This window comes from Carcharhinus amblyrhynchos, chromosome 6 (assembly GCF_965287045.1).
Source record: "Carcharhinus amblyrhynchos chromosome 6, sCarAmb.v2.hapA, whole genome shotgun sequence".
Taxonomy (NCBI): Eukaryota; Metazoa; Chordata; class Chondrichthyes; order Carcharhiniformes; family Carcharhinidae; genus Carcharhinus; species Carcharhinus amblyrhynchos.
In genome coordinates, this window is record NC_137329.1 from 117,830,469 (window position 1) to 117,852,428 (window position 21,960).

At 41.3% G+C, this 21,960-nt stretch overlaps 1 protein-coding gene across 1 annotated transcript in view; it reads right to left on the minus strand.

Annotated features, from left to right (window-relative positions):
* Positions 1-7,376: 7,376 nt before the first annotated feature.
* The window catches only part of ppm1h (protein phosphatase, Mg2+/Mn2+ dependent, 1H), a 147,782-nt gene continuing 133,198 nt past the window's right edge, over positions 7,377-21,960 (minus strand). Inside the window, exons 9-10 of the mRNA XM_080191287.1 lie at positions 19,196-19,347; positions 7,377-8,827 (exon numbers count right to left, since the gene is read on the minus strand). Of these exons, the coding sequence (XP_080047413.1) occupies positions 8,680-8,827; positions 19,196-19,347 (300 nt within the window). The 3' untranslated portion in view covers positions 7,377-8,679. The remainder of the gene's footprint in view (positions 8,828-19,195; positions 19,348-21,960) is intronic.

Genomic DNA, 21,960 nt, shown 5'->3' on the forward strand with positions numbered 1-21,960 from the left:
CCCCATGTCTGCATGGGTTTCCTCCAGTTGCTCCAGTTTCCTCCCACAGTCCAAAGACATGCTGGTTAGGTACATTGGTTATACTAAAAAAAAGTTGTCCCTCGGTGTACCCAAATATGTGCCGGACTGTGGCGACTAGGGGATTTTCACAGTGATTTCATTGCAGTGTTAATGTAAGCTTATTTGTGACAATAAAAGATGAGACTTTTTTTTCTTTCAGAGTGCTGTCTTTGAAATTCTCTTTCTCAAAAGGCAGTGTAAGCACCGTCTTTGAATATTTTTAAGACAAAGCTAGATAGATTCCTGATAAGCAAGGGGGTGAAAGGTTATTGGAGGTGGGCAGGAATGTGGATTTGAGAGTAGAAACAGGCCAGCCATGATCTTATTGAATGGTGGAGCAGGTTCAAGGGGCTGAGTGGCCTACTCCTGCTCCTAATTCATATGTCCCTAAGTAAGAACTGATTGTAGTTCAGCCATGGGGATATCTACCATCCCTTGCAGAGGCTGATAGCCTCTCTGATGTTCTTTACACCAGAGAAATAAATGCTTAATCGACTATCATTTGCTCTGTTAAAACAGATTTATTCCTATACAGATTTGAACTTTATCTCTCATTTTGAGCTTCTCAAATTTTACTCCAAATCACAGTTTTACAATGTTTCTTGTCCATTTTATCAGACATTGGCCCAGCACGATCACACATTCAAACACTAACTGACCCTACTTCCATCACCAACCGATGCCAATTCCCAATTGCAAAATCAAATTGAGATTTCATTCACTCATGGGAAACCAGTGTATACAGTTTATCATCATCATATAATTTTAGTTTTGATTTTTCATCTCTTTTCCTGTCCCTTCTCCAGACCATGATACTGATCTAACCAGGGATATCCCCAAACTCTGATTACTGCTGCTAACTTCAATTTCATTCCTCAATGAAAGCAGAACTAAATGCACTTCTCCAAGTTCTCTGGAAACAAAGACAAGAATTACTCCCAGTTCCCTTTTTCTGTTTGGTTTTGGGCTAATTCTGTAGTTGCAGTGCTGCACTTTATGGATCACTGATATACTGATCTGATCTCTCCTAAGTTCATAACACCATTTAGAATTGATAACCAAAACATGCTCCTTTTATACTTTGGTCCAAATGCAGGGAACATGCTGTTGGAGGGCCCAGGACAGAAATTTGACACATTTAAACAGTTCACTTAAAGGCAAGTAAAGTAGCTAGGGAGGCAACTTTTCTCCCGTCTATAGTGAGACTAAAATAACTTTTAAATAGTTATCCACCTGTGAGGGGTTGGGGGTATAAGTGGCAGGCCAAAAGAAAGGGCAGGTCTGTCCAAAGTAAAGACACAATATATATTTACAGGGTCTTGACATTGTGGTTGTACAGATGTTTCAGGTTGGTGCAGGGAAGGCTTGCATTGTTTGGTACTCCATACAAGAGGACACTTAACTTGCCAAGCTCAACACGACACAGTATCTGCAGAACCTGGAAACAGCTCTAGGAAAACATGGCATACTTTAAGGAACCTGGGATAGTAATAGATCCAACAATACCATGTACCAAGTAGACAACCCCAACATGACAAATATTTGCTAGTTATTTTATTCCACCTTTATTTTTCATCCATGCACTTCCACAAGGTCATCTTCTCTCCTAGCATTTTATAGATAGCAATATTTAAGCAGTGCAGTTTACAAAAGCATGTCACACTCGCACATTTAGTTCTTAACCATAATCAAGAGGGGCTGTAGACATCTCTCTCCAGTAGAAATAGCTTGAGGGGCACTACTTGGGGTATAGAGTATAAGAGCTGGCGTCTAATGCTACAGTTGTACAGAACGTTGGTTAGACCGCATTTGGAGTACTGCGTCCAGTTCTGGTCACCTTACTACTGGAAGGACGTGGAGACCCTGGAGAGAGTGCAGAGGAGGTTTACCAGGATGCTGCCTGGTATGGAAGGACTGGGTTATGAGGAAAGATTGGGTAAACTGGGGCTCTTTTCCTTAGAAAGACGGAGATTAAGGGGGGATCTGATAGAGGTGTATAAAATAATGAAGGGTATAGATAAACAGTGGCAGGCTTTTTCCTAGATTGGAGACAAATATCACGAGGTGTCACAAGCTTAGGGTGAGGGGGGAGAAGTATAATTTGGATACTAGAGGGAGGTTTTTCACACAGAGGGTCGTGGGAGTATGGAATGCACTACCAAGTAAGGTGGTGGAGGCAGGCATGCTGGACTTGTTTAAGGTTTACTTAGATAGGCACATGAGTGAAACAGGGATGGAGGGTTATAGGGAATGGTTTTAAAAAGGGTCAGAGCCTCGGGACGTTACTGGAAATCTAATGCTACATGTTGATGTTTTGTCTCTTTTACCCTGCAGGTGTGTCGGTCCACCTTGTTGTCTAACGAGGGGCATGCACACGGTGGGTCATGCGTGGGCTGCTCTTGGATGTTTCGAGAGTGGTCTAGTACTTTGCGTCGTGTGTGCTTAAAACTGGACCAGCAGATGGGCACCACAACAGCTCAGTGACTATCACTGCTAGCTGTGCAGATACATGGATTTGGGCCAGTGTCTGTGGGAGTTTGCACATTCTCCCTGTGGTTGTGTGGGTTTCCTCTGGGTGCTCCAGTTTCCTCCCACACCCCAAAGATGTGCTCTTAGGCTGATTGGTGTAACAAATTGTCCCTAAACTATTCTCCCCTGAGTCTGGTTTCCAGTGGGGGTACCATACGCATACACACGGGTCAAGGTAGGTGTAGGAAAATGCTTTATTAAGATGGCGGCGTGGGCTCATTGGGCCGAAGGGCCTGTTTCCCGTGCTGGGTTGTTCTTTGTTTGTTTCTTTTATTCCACATTATGAATGGGATAGGCAAGGAGACAGGCCCCAAGTCTATCTGAATTGGAAAATTAATTGAACCCACAATGTTGGCAGTATTCTGAACCACATGCCAGCCATCTAGCCAACTGAGTGAACCAGCCCCTGCCACATTCAACTGCTCCAAGGGTTTCACTGAAGAGACATGATCACTTATTGATGCCTAAGAAGGACTTTGGGTAGGTTACTGGTGACCTTTTGTAATTTGGGAATTGCAGTGCTGTAATATTATTGAACGATGTTATGTTATTTAATAGAAAGATGAAAGTTTAACTATGAGGCATGCTAAAAACAAACATAAGGAGCAAAAGAAAACCAATCATCCCAAAATTAAAAAAACATTTTGCTAATATGAAAAAGTGTCTGACAAGAAACATTGTAAAGAGCTGCAAACATGCTGTAAAAATAACATGGATCAAAGCAGCTTACACCATTACGCTTCCATTGGTCCGAATTCAAATGCGTAACACTAAATTTAAACCAATCCTGGGGTATACCACAGTGAAGCTAATCATTTTGGAATAAATGTCCTCCTGTCCATTCTCTGTAGAGAAACTGTGATTGTAAAAGCTGCAAAAGAAACCTCTCGTTTTCATCTTTTAAAATTGAAGTCAATCAGCTTCATCTTATCAGTTGACAGTTAATAGTTTGAAATTCACAGATTCCAAATTATGTAACTGTGCAACTCTAACCTCTCCATCCCAGTGGACACTTGTTTATGCTCTATCCGACCATTTTCTGTTTGTTCCTGGTTAATTCCTCTGCCTGTCAGAGTTGTGTTCCTTCAAGCATGACCCTCTAATTCTTGATGATATTATCACTCCCACTACTGAGCCATGACCTGGTCCTGTTCATTCTGGTTCATTGGCAGAAGCTTTCTGATATGAGTGAATCCTCTAGTCACAGGTTGCATTCTTAATGAATCTGTCCACCAAGTGGTTACAGAACCTTGAATTCATCATTCATCAGCACCAACCACAAAATTAGGACAAGATCTGATAACATAGTATTACAAATCAAACACCCTGAAAGGATGGAGGGTAGGACTGCAGCAAAGGGAGTGGGGGAAGAGAGAATTGGTTGACATGGAGGAGGAGTCACCACTTGCCACAATCTCAACAGAATCAAATACGCAAATACCGTGGCTTCTAGAAATGGTCAGAAGTTGGATATTCTGCAGCCATGGAGATCACCACTTGATTTCCAAAGTGTTTGCATTAGGGCCAATGGTATTGCAAGGAGATGGAGTATAAATGAGGGAGATCTTGCGACAATTGCAAGGGTTTTGCTGAGAGCACACTTGGACTATTGTGTACAGTTTTATTCTCCTTACTTAAGGAGTGATATACTTGCATTAGAAGTTCAGGGAAGGTTCATAAGACAACCCCAAAATCTCAGCAATCAGTCAAATGGGGAAAGGTTGAACAGGCTGACCTTATACTCATTGGAGTTTAGAAAAATGAGAATGATTTTGTCGAAACATTTAAGATTCTTAGGGACTGAGAGGATGGTTTTCCCTTGTGGAAAAATGTAGAACGAGGGCCCACAGTTTAAAAATAAGGGGTCTCTCATTTAAAACCGAGGCGAGAAGAAATTTCTTCTTGGAGATCTGTTAGTCTTTGGAATTCCTTTCCTCAGAGAACAGCAGAAGTAAATTGTTGAATATATTCGAGGCTGAGTTTGACAGTGTTTTGATTTATAAGGGAGTCAAGGGCTATGTCAGTCGGACAGGTCACAATCAGATCAGTCATGATCTTACTGAATAACAGAGCAGGCTTGATGTGCCAAACGAACACTCCTGCTTCTATGTCTTATATGGCATAAGTCAGGAATGTGGTAGAATACTCTGCACTTACCTGAATGAGTTAGCTCCACCAACACTCGAGAATCTGGATATTGTCCAGGCTAAGCAGGCCATTTAATCAGCAGCCCATCTACCACCTTAAGCATCCATTCCTTCCATTAGTGGTGAATATTGACTGTGGACTATCTACAGAATACACTGCAGGCAACAGCTCTACTGCAATCTCCACCAACCAGAACGACAAGTGTAGTTGGCACATAAGAACACACACAATTTTGACTTCAAAATATAGGATGCAATCTTTCTGGGCTGATGTCTGTGGGGTGGTGGTGGTGGTGGTGTGGGGGGTTCCCAGTTCACTGGGAGGTCAGGGTGCCCTGCTTCTGTTTTTTTTTGCACTGAGTGCCATAAGATTGCAACTCAAGGCTCACCAAACAAACCGGTGCTATTCTCTCCTTCTCATGCTTGTTCGGCACTTAGGATTTTTTTTGTAAGATCATGTAGAAAAATGAAGTGAGTCATCATGCCCTAAGCAGTACAATGTATTTTCATGTTTGTGTTTATGTACACCCCCAAAAACTTCCACGGGCAACACAAAACATGTATTATTGGTCGACACTTCCTTTATACTGTGCTCTCTTTTTCACCAGGAAATAAGTGCTGCTTGGAGTCAGCCTGAAAATATCCACTTTATTGCAACAGGTACTCTTTGTTCCAGCAAAATGCATGATGTCAGATCATTCAACAAAATGGGTTATCAGAGTTCTCTTAAGCTAGAGTTCAAATGGGAAAATTATGTGGACCAATAGTTTGCCAAGATCATAAACGCCAAGCCAGTGGTGCCCTCATTTACATAGAGATTGAGGTAAGATTAATATTTTAATCTCACCAACCCCTTTGCCTTCTTGGACAGCCATTAGACAGTTTGAATCACAGCTGATTTTTACTTTAAATATGCATCCTTGGCACATGGACCACAATGCCCATTACCAATTACCCTTAAGAAAGTGGTGGTAAGTTGCCTTCTTGCTCTTCTGCAGCCAGATGTAAAAGGCACTCCAACAAATACACATTGGGTAAGGAAAGGCTTTGACCTAGCAATGATGAAGGCATGGCAATGGCCAGGATTCTACAATCTCGTTCAACCCACCTTCACTGCCAGTGAAAATGGAGAATTTGGCACTCAGCCAAAACTCCATTTACTGCAGCGGGACCAGTGCACCTCAGCCGCAGGTGAGGTCGGAGAATTCCTGCTAATGTATTTCCAAATCAGGATGGTATGTCATGTGGAGGTTGTGTTCTCATGCAACGTGGGCCCAGATTCTCTGGCTGTTCATGTCCCACTCAGCCAAATCTCCATTCACTGCAACAGGACCAGAGAACCCTGCTGGCACAAATGGCCAGAGAATTCCAGCCCTCATCTTTCCTGGTGGCAGAGGTCAAGGAGTTGGGAGTTTATAGCAAAACTATTTTGATTTTATTGTCACATGTATTAGCATACAGTGAAAAATATTGTTTCTTGTGAGCTATACAGATAAAACATACCATTCATAGAAAACGAAAGAGTGCAGAATGTAATGTTATTGCATTATTTTTTCCAAGTGGTGTATTTCTGGAACAGCTTTCCATCACAAATCACAGCATGTTAATGAGTTCTTTTCTTTGAATAAAGAGGATGGATAATTTTTTGGGATGGGGTGCAGAGGATTGCCTTTTTTCATTACATATCAATATAAACCTGTCTTTGGGGAAACATGTTTGGCACACAGAGGGATTGTTCCTGTCAGCTGGGATTGGAGTTGCAAGTTAGAAGGATATGTAAATAAGATTCTTTTTGTGGAAGATCTAAATTCATGTGCTGCTGGGATCATAGAAAGGATACTTCAAGGGAAGTGACCTGTCAGGGATAAATAATATAGCCCACAAGGTCAGAGAGATGTATTTAATATACATTCAATAACAACACTGAACTAACCATTAGAAAATGCTATGGATGGTTCCTAAAGCATGCCTGGATGAATATTTAATAATTGAATTACATTCAAAAGAAAGTTAATTAAACCCCTTTACTGCCAGGATGTGCCATCATATTTTGATAACATAGTTTTGACTTTCGTATATACACTTCAAGATGTTCAAAGTGAAGCCTAGCCTTGAGAGTATAAAATGTCATTTGTTCACACTTTAGCACGAAACAGAGTGATTAAACATTTGGAATAACATATGACTGCATGGCAATATATATTTAAAAAAGTCTTAACTTTTTGGATTCCAAATCGCAAATGCAACACATCGCTGACTGGAATTTAGGAGTCTTACTAGCAGACACCGAAAAATGTTACAAATTAAAATGTAAATTGGCACGGTGAAGGGTTTATTTGTGTGTGGCAGTGAGCCACATTGTTAGATGTTGGAAAAACTGTATTACGTTTAGCATGGGTTTGTTTATTACTAATTTGTAAAATTAAAGACAAATACGTGTCGTTTTTAAAAACCTGGTTTGTCTAATGCATGTTAATCTTCATTTAAAAGTTGTTTTTGTCACATTCCTCATCAACAAATTTTTATATGAAATGCAGAATGCAAGTAAAGTCATGATTTGCAAAGTAGAAAGATTAAAAAAATGTCCATTGCCAAGTGTGATTTGAAATTAGAGACAACTATGAGAGAGATAACTGAATAAACTGTTTAAACATTGAGCAAATTTAATTACTGTATAGTGCAACATTACCTTCCCTTTACAGGCCACCTTCATTAACAGTCAAATACAACACTACATCAGTTATTCACATTTTCAATCCAGCCTTCTTATACAGTACTTTTAAGACTCCAAACACTGAAATAAAATTTCAAAAGTGCCTAAATGTAACATCGCTTTGGAATAAAAATATGTTTCACATTTCAGTCTTACAGAAATGAAGTAAACATTTAAAAAAATCTTTCAACAGTTTATTTTTTCTTGGCATCTATGAAATATTTCAGTGTAGCATAGGTCAAACTTCAAATACTTCAAGGAGATGAACTTCACTCTCGTAGAATACTTTTGTCTATTAACGCTGCTTCTTTGTGAGATTGGCTTGGGCGGTGTATAATTTTGGCAGTATTTTGACACTTGCCAAGCGTATGGTTATCAGCGGAAGAAACCAAAGGACAGAGCAGTGCAGTGAAATCATTCTTCAAATTGAGTGCAATATACGTTGAACATGACAGAGACAGACTAACGAAAGCCTGTAAGTAATCTTGGTCAGTGTCTACTCAATAGCCAAAGAAAATCATTTTACAAAAATAACCAGCAGATTCACTTATCTTGCCCTGCAGTTGCCAATATATACAACAGTTGGTGCCTCATATCATTTTTAAATGAACTGCAGTGACCAACGGACTTCATCTTTAAACAATGCCATAAAAAACTGAAACAATATTTACTACATTATTCCAGTATAATTCTGCTAGAAGATTGCCATGTTGATTATATGAAGAACTCGATAACACAGCACAAATAATTTCTCCCTGCCCCACTAGCATTACAGCACTTGGAAAATATACATCAAAATTTTGATACCTTATAAGTTATAACGCAAAGACTTAATATTTAAAGACTCTAAAGATTTTGATAAATATACATCCTTTTTGATTTATACAGGATATATTTATTTGATTGCAGGAAAAAAATTACATCAACAATAACAACAGAAGTAGAACTTAAGGGTTGTGAAATTCGAACGGAAAGCGAAATTTGTCAATATACAGTTTTATTAAACTCCCTTCTTTCCATAATACTTGTATGAATCAGTTCCAGAATTTCTCCCTCTCATTGTCTGGTCACCACAGGGGAAAGATTTCCTCGTGTTTTTTATTTGTAGTGAAATGGCATTAATGATCTTTACTACAAGTAACAAAAGAAAGGAAATCTTCCTCCTTTCAGTATAGTTATGGGACCAGCAACAAATATCCATTAAGCCAATTTGGCATGATGCTGTCATTATCATGTCAGCTTATTTCCATGCAGGAGGGGAATGATGTACATGGAGATGTCATCACCTGAGCCGAGCCTATCATTTGATATCCTCCATCCTCGGTCCTTCAGAACACCTCTGGCCCTCATCACCAGGTCCTGAGCTGCCAATGTGTATCTGTGAAGAATTAAGTAAATTGGGAAGTATACAACTCTACAAACAATTGTTTTAGCAGTGGAATATTCACCCAGTAAATCTATAATAATAGAAAGTTGTGGGTCTGTGGTGAACACCACATATTGTCCATTCAATTTTCTCAAGATTTAATTGAGCCATTAGAATAGACTTTGGGCCGGATTCTCTGACCTCACCCATGGCTGAGATTCTCCTGTCCTTTTGCGGTGAATGGAGATTTGGCTGAGTGCCAAATTCTTTGTTCTTGCTAGCAGCTGTGGCCAGGAGCAGCAGTGAGGGACCAGAGGATTCCAGCCATTGACCTATCTAAAAGGGATTTTAGCTGATACAGGGGATTCAAAACTAGCGTGGGTGGTATTGCTTACAAAACCCATTCTTTATCCTAGTCTCAGTGTTGTTTTTCATTCAGTGGTAGAGAAAGACTTGCATCTGTATCGCAGCTTTCACACACTCAGGATGTCTCAAACACTTTACAAAGAATTTGTACAGAGCAAACTTCCAAAAAACAGCAATGTGATAACAACCATATCATCTTTTTTGGGATTTTGATTGAACAATATTTTTACCAATATTAACAGTATCAACAGTTTTTTTCTTGGCAACTCCCTGCTAACAGATCAGCGTATGCGTAGTGGCCCACTCAGCATGCTAATGCCAGGCACTCAGATGGGATTAGGCTCCACCCCCTTACTGGAGCACCAACTAAGTATGCCCAAAAAACAGGTGGGAAAATCTCCTGTTTTCCCACCTGTTGGGCACTTAGTGTTTTTCTGGGAAAATCACCCCCATGGATTTAATTCTGGTCAAGCGTTCCTGCTTTACATACAATTGGCAACCTAAGACACAACTGTGTTTAAAATTGTGTTGGTCAGGAAGTGTTTCTTTCGCTCAAGCTTTGGTTCAAACTCATTTGCACATCACCAACCTAAAATCTGCCATGAGTTGGGTAGTGCTTTAGAATTAAGTTTACAAAAGGCATTGTCCACTAAGACTATTTCTTGATATATTAAAGAGTGATTCAAGCCTTTATATGTTTGAGCCTTTGACAAGGTACCGCATGGTAGATTGTCGCATAAAGTTAAATCTCTTCAGGTCCAGGGTGAGGTATCTAAATGGATACAAGAGCGTGGTTGTAGAGAATTGTTTTTCAAACTGGAGGCCTAAGATCAGCAGTGTGTCTCAGGGATGAGTGCTGGGTCCACTGTTATTTGTCATTTATATTAATGATTTGGATGAGAATATAGGAGGCACGGTTAGTAAATTTGCAGATTACACTAAGATTGGTGGCGTAGCGGACAATGAAGAAAGTTATTTCCAACTGTGGGATCTTGATCAATTGGACCAGTGGGCTGACGAATGGCAGATGGAGTTTAATTTAGACAAATGCGAGGTAATGTATTTTGGTAGACTGATCCAGGGCAGGACTTACTCAGTTAATGGTACGGCGTTGGGGAGAGTTACAGAACAGAGAGATCTAGGGGTACATGTTCATAGCTCCTTGAAAGTGGAGTCAGAGGTGGATAGAGTGGTGAAGGCAGCATTTGGCATGCTTTGTTTCATCGGTCAGAACATTGAACACAGGAGTTGGAATATCTTGTTGAAGTTGTACAAAACATTGGTAAGGCCACACTTGGAATACTACGTGCAATTCTGGTACTCTATTATAGAAAGGATATTATTATACTAGAAAGAATGCAGAAAAGATTTACTAGGATACTACCAGGACTTGATGGATTGAGTTATGAGGAGTGGCTGGATAAACTAGGACATTTTTCCTCTGGATCATAGGAGGCTGAGGGGTGATCTTAGAGATCTATAAAATTATGAGATCAGCTAGTCAATATCTTTTCCCAAAGGTAGGGGAGTCTAAAACTAGAGGGCATAGGTTTAAGGCGAGAGGGGAGAGAGGAGAGATACAAAAGTGTCCAGGGGGTAGAGTGTGTCTGGAACAAGCTGCCAGAGGTAGTAGGAGAGGTGGGTACAATTTTGTCTTTTAAAAAGCATTTAGATAGTTACATGGGTATGTTGGGTATAGAGGGATGTGGGCTAAATGCAGGCAATTAGGATTAATTTAGGGTTTTTGAGAAAAAGCGACATCGACAAGTTCCATGCTGTAAACCTCTGACTATGACTCTATAGTGATAATCTGATGCACTTTTAGTTAATATAATTGCCAATTAGTTGCAAATCACAAAAATAAACATTAAGTATTGCAAAGAACAAAGAAAAGTACAGCACAGGAACAGGCCCTTTGGCCCTCCAAGCCTGCACCGATCATGTGTTCCTAACTAGACCATCTGTTTATATCCCTCTATTTCCAGTCTGTTCATGTGGCTATCTAGATGAGTCTTAAAGATCCTAGCATGTCTGCCTCAACTACCTTGCTTGGTAGTGCATTCCAGGCCCCCACCACTTCTGTGTAAAAAACGTCCCCTGCATATCTGTATTGAACCTTGCCCCCCCTTACTTTGAACTTGTGTTCGTCATTTCTGACTTGGGAAAATGCTTCCAACTGTTCACCCTATCTATGCCCTTCATAATTTTATGAACTTCTATTAGGTCGCCCCTCAACTTCCATCTTTCCAGGGAGAACAATCCTAGTTTACTCAATCTCACCTCATAGCTAATACCGTCCATACTAGGCAACATCCTGGTAAATCTTTTCTGCACTCTCTCCAAAGCCTCCACATCCTTCTGGTAATGTGGTGACCAGAACTGGACGCAGTATTCCAAATGTAGCCTAACCAAGGTTCTATATAACTGCAACATCATATGCCAACTTTTATACTCTCTGACAACCTTCTTGTTCCTAACATATGTATAAAATGCCTTGGGATTCTCCTTAATCCTGTCTGCCAAGGACATTTCATGCCCTTTTTTTGCCCTTCTAACTCCCTGTTTGAGTTATTTTCTACTTTTTATTGTGGTCATTATAGTAAATTAATTATATACATAAAATTTGCAAAACGTGCCTCTTAAGTGCTTAAATCTACCTTGGGCCCAAAAATGTTCAAGTTTAGAGTTTCCTTGAAGGTCCGTATTGGCAGAAATATGTAATTCTGATCAATACAGTTTCATGGGCGGCACGGTGGCACAATGGTTAGCACTGCTGCCTCACAATACCAGGTACCTGTGTTTGATACCCAGCTTGGGTCACTGTCTGTGTGAAGTCTGCACGTTCTCCCCATGTCTGCGCGGGTTTCCTCCCACAGTCCAAGGATGTGCGGGTAAGGTGATTGGCCCTGCTAAATTGCCCCCAAGTGTCAGGGGTCTAACTAGGGTAAATGCATGGAGTTATAGGGATAAGGCCATGTTGGGATTTGTAGTCAGTGCAGACCTAATGGGCCAATGGCCTCCTTTTGCACTGTAGGATTCTACGTGTATGGCCAACTTCCCTCAAGATGCGTTATCACCAGTGCAAACTCAACTGGTGCTGGAAGTAACATATGTTGGAAGTTCCTTGGGCTGGGATTTTGTGCTCCCGATCACCTTGGTTGGGTTTGTTGACAGGAGAGGAAAACATTGTGAGAACTGCAAACTTGCATTTTACATAATTGCAAACGCATAACACAATTATCCGTGATCACCATAAGGGCATTTACGGACACACGATTTGAATCTATTAACATATCCCTCCCCCAACAGGTGTGCACTTGGCAAGCAGATTCCTGGGGAGCTCAGTGAGTGGCATGCTCAGGGATGGGGAAGTAGAGGGTCATGCCTTGATGCTGCCCCTGGCACTGACCCCTACACTGCCCATGTTGGGGCTAGTGCCAGGATGCAGAGCTAGGGAGGCTACAAGGATGGGGGTGGTTCCAGGATGTACTCCTTTGCTCTCTCTGTGGTGGGGCAGCCTCTAAGAACGAAGTCCCCATCCTTGAGTGTCTAAATTGCAGGCAGGCAGACGAATCAGTGGCTGTCCTGTCAATAATATGCGGTGAAGATTTTTTTCAAAGTCCCAGGGTGAATGGTGAAGAAATCTGCCATCACTGTCGGTAGCTTCAATGCTGCTTTTCCCACCCAACATCAGCCTTTGCCTATTTCCGGGAAAATCTCGCCCTTTATCTTTTGCGCTTGTTTTTTGGATTTCAGGCACATTGTACTAAAACAATGCAACATAGCATGAACTCCAGCGACGCATTTTCAGTTCTGACATTAGGGCATCCCTAATTTTGCCCTGGATAAAGTAATATTCATCGTGGATTCATGAGGAGGCAGGAGGAAAGGTGAGCATTTATTGCACTTTCTTACAGTAAGTAGATCTAATTTGATCTTAAATTTATGCTAACATTATTTATTTACTTCACATTTTAGGATATTTTCCCTCCTAGTCCCAATTACTGCTCCATTCGCAGATTAATTATACAAGTAAAAATAACCATATGATAATAACAACAACACTTGGCACAAAGACAAGCTGACACTTAAAGCAACTCTGGAATTTACCCTTCAATGATTTATCACTGGCCATCTGCTACTTTATTACATACACAAATAAATCATAATAATGTTGGTTGAGGTTAATTTTTCTCAGTATACTGTTCTATGTCTCTAATACAATCACAGATTGTGATCATGCTTGTAATTTAGAAACTACAAGTAAGTGGTGATCATGGTTAAAAATGGAAGGCATAATTGCCACATGATTGATGCCATCCGATTATTTATTTCCCTTAAAATACAAAAACAACCTGCAAATATGTTGCTGCTTTCATTTATGATAGAACTTACACTATTGCATCTTTCTGAAACAATAAAACCTCTGGCCACCCCCAATGTCATCATGCTACCATAAGACGTGGGGGGTGCAATGGCCTAGTGGTATTATCACTACACTATTATCAGAAACTCAGCTAATGTGTTGGGTACCCAGTTTGAATCCCGCCATGGCAAATGGTGGAATTTGAAATATTAGGATTCTAATCATGTCCACGAAACCATCGGCTATTGTTGGAAAAACCCACCTGGTTCACTAATATCCTTTAGGGAAGGAAATCTGCCATCCTTCCATTATCTTCGATAATGTGACTGAACACATTGACGAAGGAAGTGCCGTGGACGTGGTGTACATGGACTTCAGCAAGGCGTTTGATAAGGTCCCCCATGCAAGACTTCTTGAGAAGGTGAGAGGGCATGGGATCCAAGGGCCTTTGGCCTTGTGGATCCAGAACTGGCTTGCCTGCAGAAGGCAGAGAGTGGTTGTGGATGGGTCTTTTTCTGAATGGAGGTCAGTCACCAGTGGAGTGCCCCAGGGATCTGTTCTAGGACCCTTGCTGTTTGTCATTTTCATAAATGACCTGGATGAGGAAGTGGAGGGATGGGTAAGTAAGTTCGCTGATGACACGAAGGTCGGTGGTGTTGTGGATGGTCTGGAAGGATGTCAAAAGTTGCAGCAGGACATTAATAGGATGCAGGACTGGGCGGAGAAGTGGCAGATGGACTTCAATGCGGATAAATGCGTAGTCGTCCATTTTGGCAGAACCAACGGGATGAACGAGTACACTATCAAGGGCAGGAGTCTTAGTAGTGTTGAAGAGCAGAAGGATCTTGGGGTCCGGGTCCACAGGACTCTTAAATCGGCCTCGCAGGTGGAAGAGGTGGTCAAGAAGGCGTATGGTGTACTGGCCTTCATTAATCGAGGGATTGAGTTTAGGAGTCGGGAGGTAATGCTGCAACTTTATAAGACCCTTGTCAGGCCTCATTTGGAGTACTGTGCGCAGTTCTGGTCGCCTCACTATAGGAAAGACGTAGAAGCTATTGAAAGGGTACAGAGGAGATTTACAAGGATGTTGCCTGGACTGGGAGGCATGCCTTATGAAGTTAGGTTGAGGGAGCTGGGTCTCTTTTCCCTGGAGAGACGAAGGTTGAGAGGCGACCTGATAGAAGTTTATAAAATGTTGAGAGGAATAGATAGGGTGGATTCTCAGAGGCTATTTCCCCGGGTTGAAATGGTCGCTACGAGAGGACACAGATTTAAGGTGCGGGGAGGAAAGTACAGAAGTGATGTTAGGGGTAAGTTTTTCACTCAGAGGGTGGTGAGTGAATGGAATCGGCTGCCATCAGTGGTGGTAGAGGCGAACTCGCTGGGGTCTTTTAAAAGACGTCTGGATGAGTATATGGGGTTTTATGGGATTGGGGGGTTATAGATAGGTCTATAGATTGGTAGGTGTTGATGTGATCGGCGCAACTCGTGGGCCGAAGGGCCTGTTTGTGCTGTAGTGTTCTATGTTCTATCCTTATCTGGTCTGGTCTGCATATCACTCCAGACCCACAGCAATGTGGTTGACCCTTAACTTCCCTCTGAAATGGCTCAGCAAGCCACTCATTCAAGGGCAATTTGGGATGGGCAATAAATGCTGGCCCAGCCAGCAATGTCCATGATCCATTAATGAATAAAAAAAGAACAGAAGTAGGCCATTGGTCCTTTGAAACTATGTCCTCTCCACTCATCATAATGGAAAAGAAAATGTTCTGACAATCAGTCTTAACACCATAATTGCATTTCATGACAGGAAAGGAACTCTGAACAAAATAGAAAGAATCTGTATCAGTGCTGATACACTGGATCCACTAATTGTAATAACTGAATTTAAATGTATCTTGAGGGTTTTTTTGGAAGATTTACTAATCACAAATCAGAATGTCTGACAGTTCAGAAAGAGATGCATCATTCATGACACCTGCACCAACTCTCAAAAACAATTCAAACCATGACTATGACCTCATTTTAAACAACTGTTGAGTGCCATGCACCCATTAAAAGCAAGATGGAAATTGATCAATGATTCAGATGCTTCACACCTCACTCAACACTGTTCTCACTTTAGACTGTTTTCAATCATGTACTGCAATACTTCAAATAACTTTTAAAATAACACCAGCTAAACACAAGACAAACATGGTAAAATGTAAGAGTGCAAAGAAGAGGGACAGAATGAAAGGGTTAAATTACTAATAGAGATTACACAACTAAGCTTGTATTCCCTGAAATTTAGAGGGTTTTGAGTTTATCTGATCAAATTTATCAAGATATAAAGGGATGGGTAAGGTAAATAGGCAGACTGGGGAAGCTTGAGGACAGTCAGAAAAATCAGAGCCAGATCTTTAGGAGTGAAACCTGGAATCATTCCAGTCTTTGCCGTGTGTCCAAATGTCATTTGCAAAGCTGTCTCAGATTGCCAGGGACCTGGATTCAAATCTGACTTTGGGTGACTGTTTTCTCCCTGTGTCTGTGTGGGTTTCCTCCATGTGCTCCAGTTTCCTCTCTCTGTGTGGGTTAGGTTGATGGGCCATGCTAAATTGCTCCTTAGTGTCAGGAGAATTAATAGGGTAAATACATGGGGTTGCAAGGATAGGGATGGGTGTTGGTGCCGGCTCGGTGGACTGAATGGCCTCCTTTTGCACTTTAGGGATTCTATGATCCCATATAGAAACCTGAGCCTATAATTCAGCAGAAAGCCAGCCATTGCTGCACGCTTCAGACATCCCTCCATGTGGTTGCCCACCTGAGGGCACAGCCTCAAGATAACGGTGGGGGGGTGGGGGGGCGCAGTTTAGAACGGAGTGAGGACTTTTTCACTCAAAGGGTGGTGAATCTCTGGAATTCTCTGCCCGTTGAAGTGGTGGAGGCTACCTTGCTAAATATATTTAAGACACGGGTAGATAGGTTTTTGGTAGGCAAGGGAATTAAGGGTTATGGGGAGAAAGTGGGAAAGTGGAACTGATCCACTTCAGATCAGCCATGATCTTACTGAATGGCGGGGCAGGCTCGAAGGGCTAGATGGCCTACTCCTGCTCCTATTTCTTATGTTGTTATGACTGAAAGTGAGATATGATGTGCCAATATAGTCCTCCTCCCCCCCCAACCCCCAACCACCTCATGCCAATCACCTTCTTTCAATGCTTGAGCCTTTTATCAGTGGTAGTATATTGCTCAGTCCTCTCAAGGAAATCCCAGAGCAATGTACCAAGGTTGAAGATCAATGGATTCTCTCATTTCCTTTATGAGTTGCGCAAACAATTGTGTCATTGGCAGGTGCCATATGTGCAGAAGCTGTTGCCTTAAATAGGTTAAAATTTTGATAAGACAAACTATTTTTTAAAAATTATGTTACAAAATGGATAGAGAAAAGATTCACAAAGATGATAATGGGATGGAAGAGGCCAAAGCCATCAAAAAGTGAAAAACTGAACAGGCTGGGGCTCTTGTCACTGGAAAAGCAAAGGCTGAAGGGTGAACTCATAGAAGATTGTGAAAGGGTTTGATAGCATAGACGAGGAGAAGATATTTCCACTTGTAGGAAGGACCAGAACAAGCAGTCATAAATACAAGATGATCACTAATTAATCCAATTGGGAATTCAAGAGTTAATAGAATAGATGACTAAAATCTTTTGAGGCAGATTTTAAGGAGCATGTTAGAGGAGTTAAGTGTGGTAGGCAGCAGGGGAAGTTAAAGGAGGGAATTCCAAAGCTTAGGGGCTAGGAATAGTTGTTACTATAGTCACTGAGTTATAGAAGTTTACAGCATGGAAGCAGGTCCTTCGACCAAACATGTTCATGCCGGCCCTTTTTTTTTATACTAAGCTAGTCCAAGTGCCCGTGTTTGGCCGATATCCCTCAATACCTATCTTACCGATGTAACTGTCTAAATGCTTTTTAAAATACAAAATTGTACCCGCTTCTACTACTGTCTCTGGCAGTTTGTTACAGGCACTCACCACCCTCTGTGTGAAAAAAATTGCCCCTCTGGACTCTTTCGTATCTCTCCCCTCTCAGCTTAAACCTATGCTCTCTAGTTTTAGTCTCCCCTATCTTTGGGAAAAAGATGTTGACTATATAGCTGATCTATGTCGCTCATTATTCTACAGACCTGTATAAGATCACCCATAATTCTTCTACACTCCATGGAAAAAAGTCCCAGTCTATCCAACCTCTCCATATAACTCAAACCATCAAGTTCCAGTAGCAACTTAGCAAATCTTTTCTGCACTCTTTCTAGTTTAATAATATCCTTTCTACAATAGGGTGACCAGAACTGTACACAGATGATGCAGCAATTAAAATTCAGAATGCACAGGGAGAAGGACAGTTTTCTAGGGATCAACTGTGATTTGGGAGCAAGGGCGAGTGTTTAAAAACCAAGGCATTGTCAAACCGGAAACCAATGCAAGTCAGCAAGCACAGTGAGGGTGATGAATGACTGGTACTCAGTCCAAAGTTAGGCTACTGACAGCATTAGTTAAGCTCAAATTTATATGGAGTGAAAAATGGGAGGCTAGCCATGACAGCATTGGAATAGTTGAGGCCAGAGGTGTTAAACGCATTGATGAAGGCTTCAGCAACAGATGAGCTGAGGCAGAAGTAAAGTTGTACGTTTGGAGGTGGAAATAGAGTCTTGGTAATGGGGCAGATCAGAACGTCTCCTCAGGATCACATACGACACCAAGATTGCAAACAGTATGATTTGGCGTCAAACAGTTTCCCGGAGGAGGTATGGAGCTGGTGGCTGGGCAACGGAGATTGTGACGAAGGCTGAAGACAATAGATTTTGTCTTTTCGATACTTAGTAGTCAAGAGTTCTGCTCACTCAATGTGAACAATCAGTATGACAAACTGGTGACAGTGAAAGGGTCAAGAGAGGTAATGTGGACAACTGTATGGTGCACTCCATTGGGCAGACACTCAATAGTAAATCCACTCCCACCACCCATCCCCAGGTATTAGTAAGGATTTTAAAACCTTTCGAGAGTTTACATCATAGATTCAGGAGGATAAGGTCAAAGATGGGAAATTGTAAGCACAAGGAAGGACTTGATATACGTGAGCTATTTACAGTGGAGCAAGAGGACATTTAATGTACATCATCAAAATCATGATTGAAACATATGCTGGATCTGAAGGGGTCAAGGAAAAAAAAATTGCTTCTTCTGATCAGTGATGAAGGGCTTGCAATTTAAATCTCATTAGGAGAAATATATTTATGTGGAAGGTTATTGATGGCAGAACTTGCCTTGAAAGGCTATTAAGACAGAGTTTTGCACATTCTATGGGTAAATATGAAGCAGAGTAAGATCTGAAATTAAAACAGGGCACTGGGATTAGATTTGGATTGAGCTAGCAAAGAGCCAGCACAGATATAATGGACTAAATAGCCTCCCTTTCTGCGCAGTTCTTCCATTTGTCATCAGGAGTTACAGCAACAACAATATCAAATACCCCACCATCAAAATTCATCATTTTGGTGTTTCTGTAAAACTTATTTCCATTGCAGACTCTCTGGTCTGTGCCCACCTTCTGGATTATTAATTAGGGGAGTTCATTCAAAATTGATCAAAATCCTTCACAAACCTGCGTGGATCATCAGGATCGCAGTTGGAGAGAAAGCTTGTTATGGCTTCAGCCACCTCTTTATTTGACAAGACGTCCCAAAGTCCATCGGTGGCCAGAACTAAGACATCATTTGTGTCATGATCATGTTCTGAGATGTCGTAAACTCGTACCTGTGTACAGATCAGTTGAATAAACTTTTTTTTGAATTAAAAAAAATTTCAAAAGCAGCCCAGTCTTTTTTATACCTGCGCAGAACACAAATTTTTCCACTGCAACACCATTAATTATTCACAAGCCCACTTTAAAGATTCCCATGACCATAAAACAAAAAAAAAGACAGAATAAAAGAAATTTTTACCTAAACAAATCATTAAAAGCATAGTTTCTGTGGTAGAACACTGCATTTCATTCTTCTCTTTGTGTCAGAAAGAATTCCAAATAAAAATGCTGTTTTTTCAAAAAGAAAATAACACCCTGTGTTCTAATTTCTGTCTCACAAATGTTGTCAGCTGTCACAAGTGGTCTAGGCCGTGGGCCTCAGGGTGCGCCATTGATTTAGGTTCCATCAACTTTCAGCAAACGTTCTTTGAGGTAAATAGAATTTTGCTGGATTCAATATGGAAATCAGGCAGTTAACGTTCCCATGGCAACATTGTGACATTCTATCTCATCTCATCTGCACAGGTCATAAACCATGCAGGGTAGGCCAGACTCTTATTTGCAGATTTACGCTCTTGAATTGAATTAGTCTGAGCAGGCAAGATGAGAAATTGTAATATGCGGAGCACAGGTGACCTAGCTGCTGTAAAGCCTTGTGCAGAAGTCTTGGCCTTACTTTAATGCACATACATATATAAGTCACAATAGATGTAAAAGCCTCACTGATGTATATTGGAAGCCACTGTTTTTACCTACAGAATTTAAAACAGTTCTGAAATGCTCGATGGTTAATCATCACATTCTGCCGCATTTATGTGCAGCAGAATGCAAAATTTGCAATAAAATGTAATTGTATTTGCAAAAGCAAGTAGCACAGCAGATCTATTGATTCCACACTGGTTCCTCACTTGAACGAACTCACTCAGGGTTGCCCGAATGTGAGCATGCACCAATGTGCACGGCAATCAGCACTAACAGCTTTTTGCACTAAAAGTTTGAAGACATCTAATACTGTCTCTTTTTTGCTGGCTCAGTTAGGCAGCACTGCTGCCTCACAGCATCAGACAACCTGGGTTCAATTCCCGGTTTGGGTTGCTGTCCATGCGGAGTCCGCAAATTCTCCCTGTGCCTGTGTGGGTTTCCTTCGATTGTCCAAAAGACTGGTTAGGTGCATTGGCCACGCTAAATTCTCCTTCAGTGTACCTGAACAGGCGGCAGAATTTGGCAATTTTCACAGTAACTTCATTGCAGTGTTAATGTAAGCCTACTTGTGACACTAATAAATAAAAATCAGTTTAGTTACAAATCTATACATTGTCTGTGTACTTAAGGCCCACTTCATTCAGGGTGGACTTTCTGGGAGATCAAGAATTCATGTAACTGTACAAAGGTTATCTTAATTTAATCTTATCCCTCCCCAGTAGCTTGAAACTTAATTGAGCCAGTGTTGACACTGGATTTTCGCAATCACATGGCAAAGCAAAATGGTTCGCCATGGAGTGAGCTCAAGCAAGGCTCAACCAGGTGCCAATTTGGGATTACTGCCTCCAACCACCTACAGTCAGTGTGTGAGCAACCAACACCAACAGCCCTTCAACTCAATGGAGGGCAAGTGTCAGCTATCCGCAAATCAGCTGGCCCCCAAATTGTAGCGCAGCCATGTGCAGGCTAACCTAGGGATGGACTGGCATCCAACCTGCAGGGTGGCTGCGTGCACTAACCCCACCAATCAGCCAGAATTCAACAATCCCAATACACAATTACAACAGATTGGTTAAATTTTTGTTTTAGGTGGTAGAATCTTCATTACCAAGGCACAGAAGTTACCGGCCCAGGCATATGGACCGTGCAAGAAATTTGCATCTGTGAAAGAAAGTTGAGAGAACTGTACAGCCATGAACATCTGTTTAAAAATCTGACAAGCTCAAAATGGATTGCTTCAAAACAGTGTCTGTTCCTGACAGAAAAAATTGCCTTGCTTTGCACTGATTTACATATGCAAGGGGATGCTTTAGTGAAATGTAGACTCCACATAAAAAGAAACTAAGACGATGGTTTTTGTGCACCATTGGACAGAAATAAAACTGTCCAGGTGCAAGGTTCAATCTCGAGAAAGAAGACTCCTAGTACATCACGCTGCGAATGCCAACACTAATTCCATGATGACTGTGCACAAGCCAGGACAGCTAAATGAAATATTATGAAATCGTGGGGCCACTTGCATCAATCATTCAATATTTTTTATGCTTTCAGTCATCAGTGAGTTTACAACTCTGGGACGTTGGAGGTGAGACTCGTCAGAACTGAATTACGGCATTCATTCCCCGAACACAAATTCATTGTAAATGAGCAGAGAATATTCAATGAAAATATGTGTATTAAGTTTGCATCCAATGCAGAATATCAAATGCTTAATTCAGAACCATATTGCTTAGCATGTACATTGGTCAACTGCAGGATTGTATTGTCAACTATTAAGAAGTTGCTAGGTAAAAGCACAACCACATTGGTCTACTTCTACAGACTGCTAATACATCTCGTTGCACTGAATCATATTCTCAGCTGGTGCAGCTCTTAAGTGAATAAATATAAAGGGAGATGCAATGGCCTCGTGGTATTTTTGC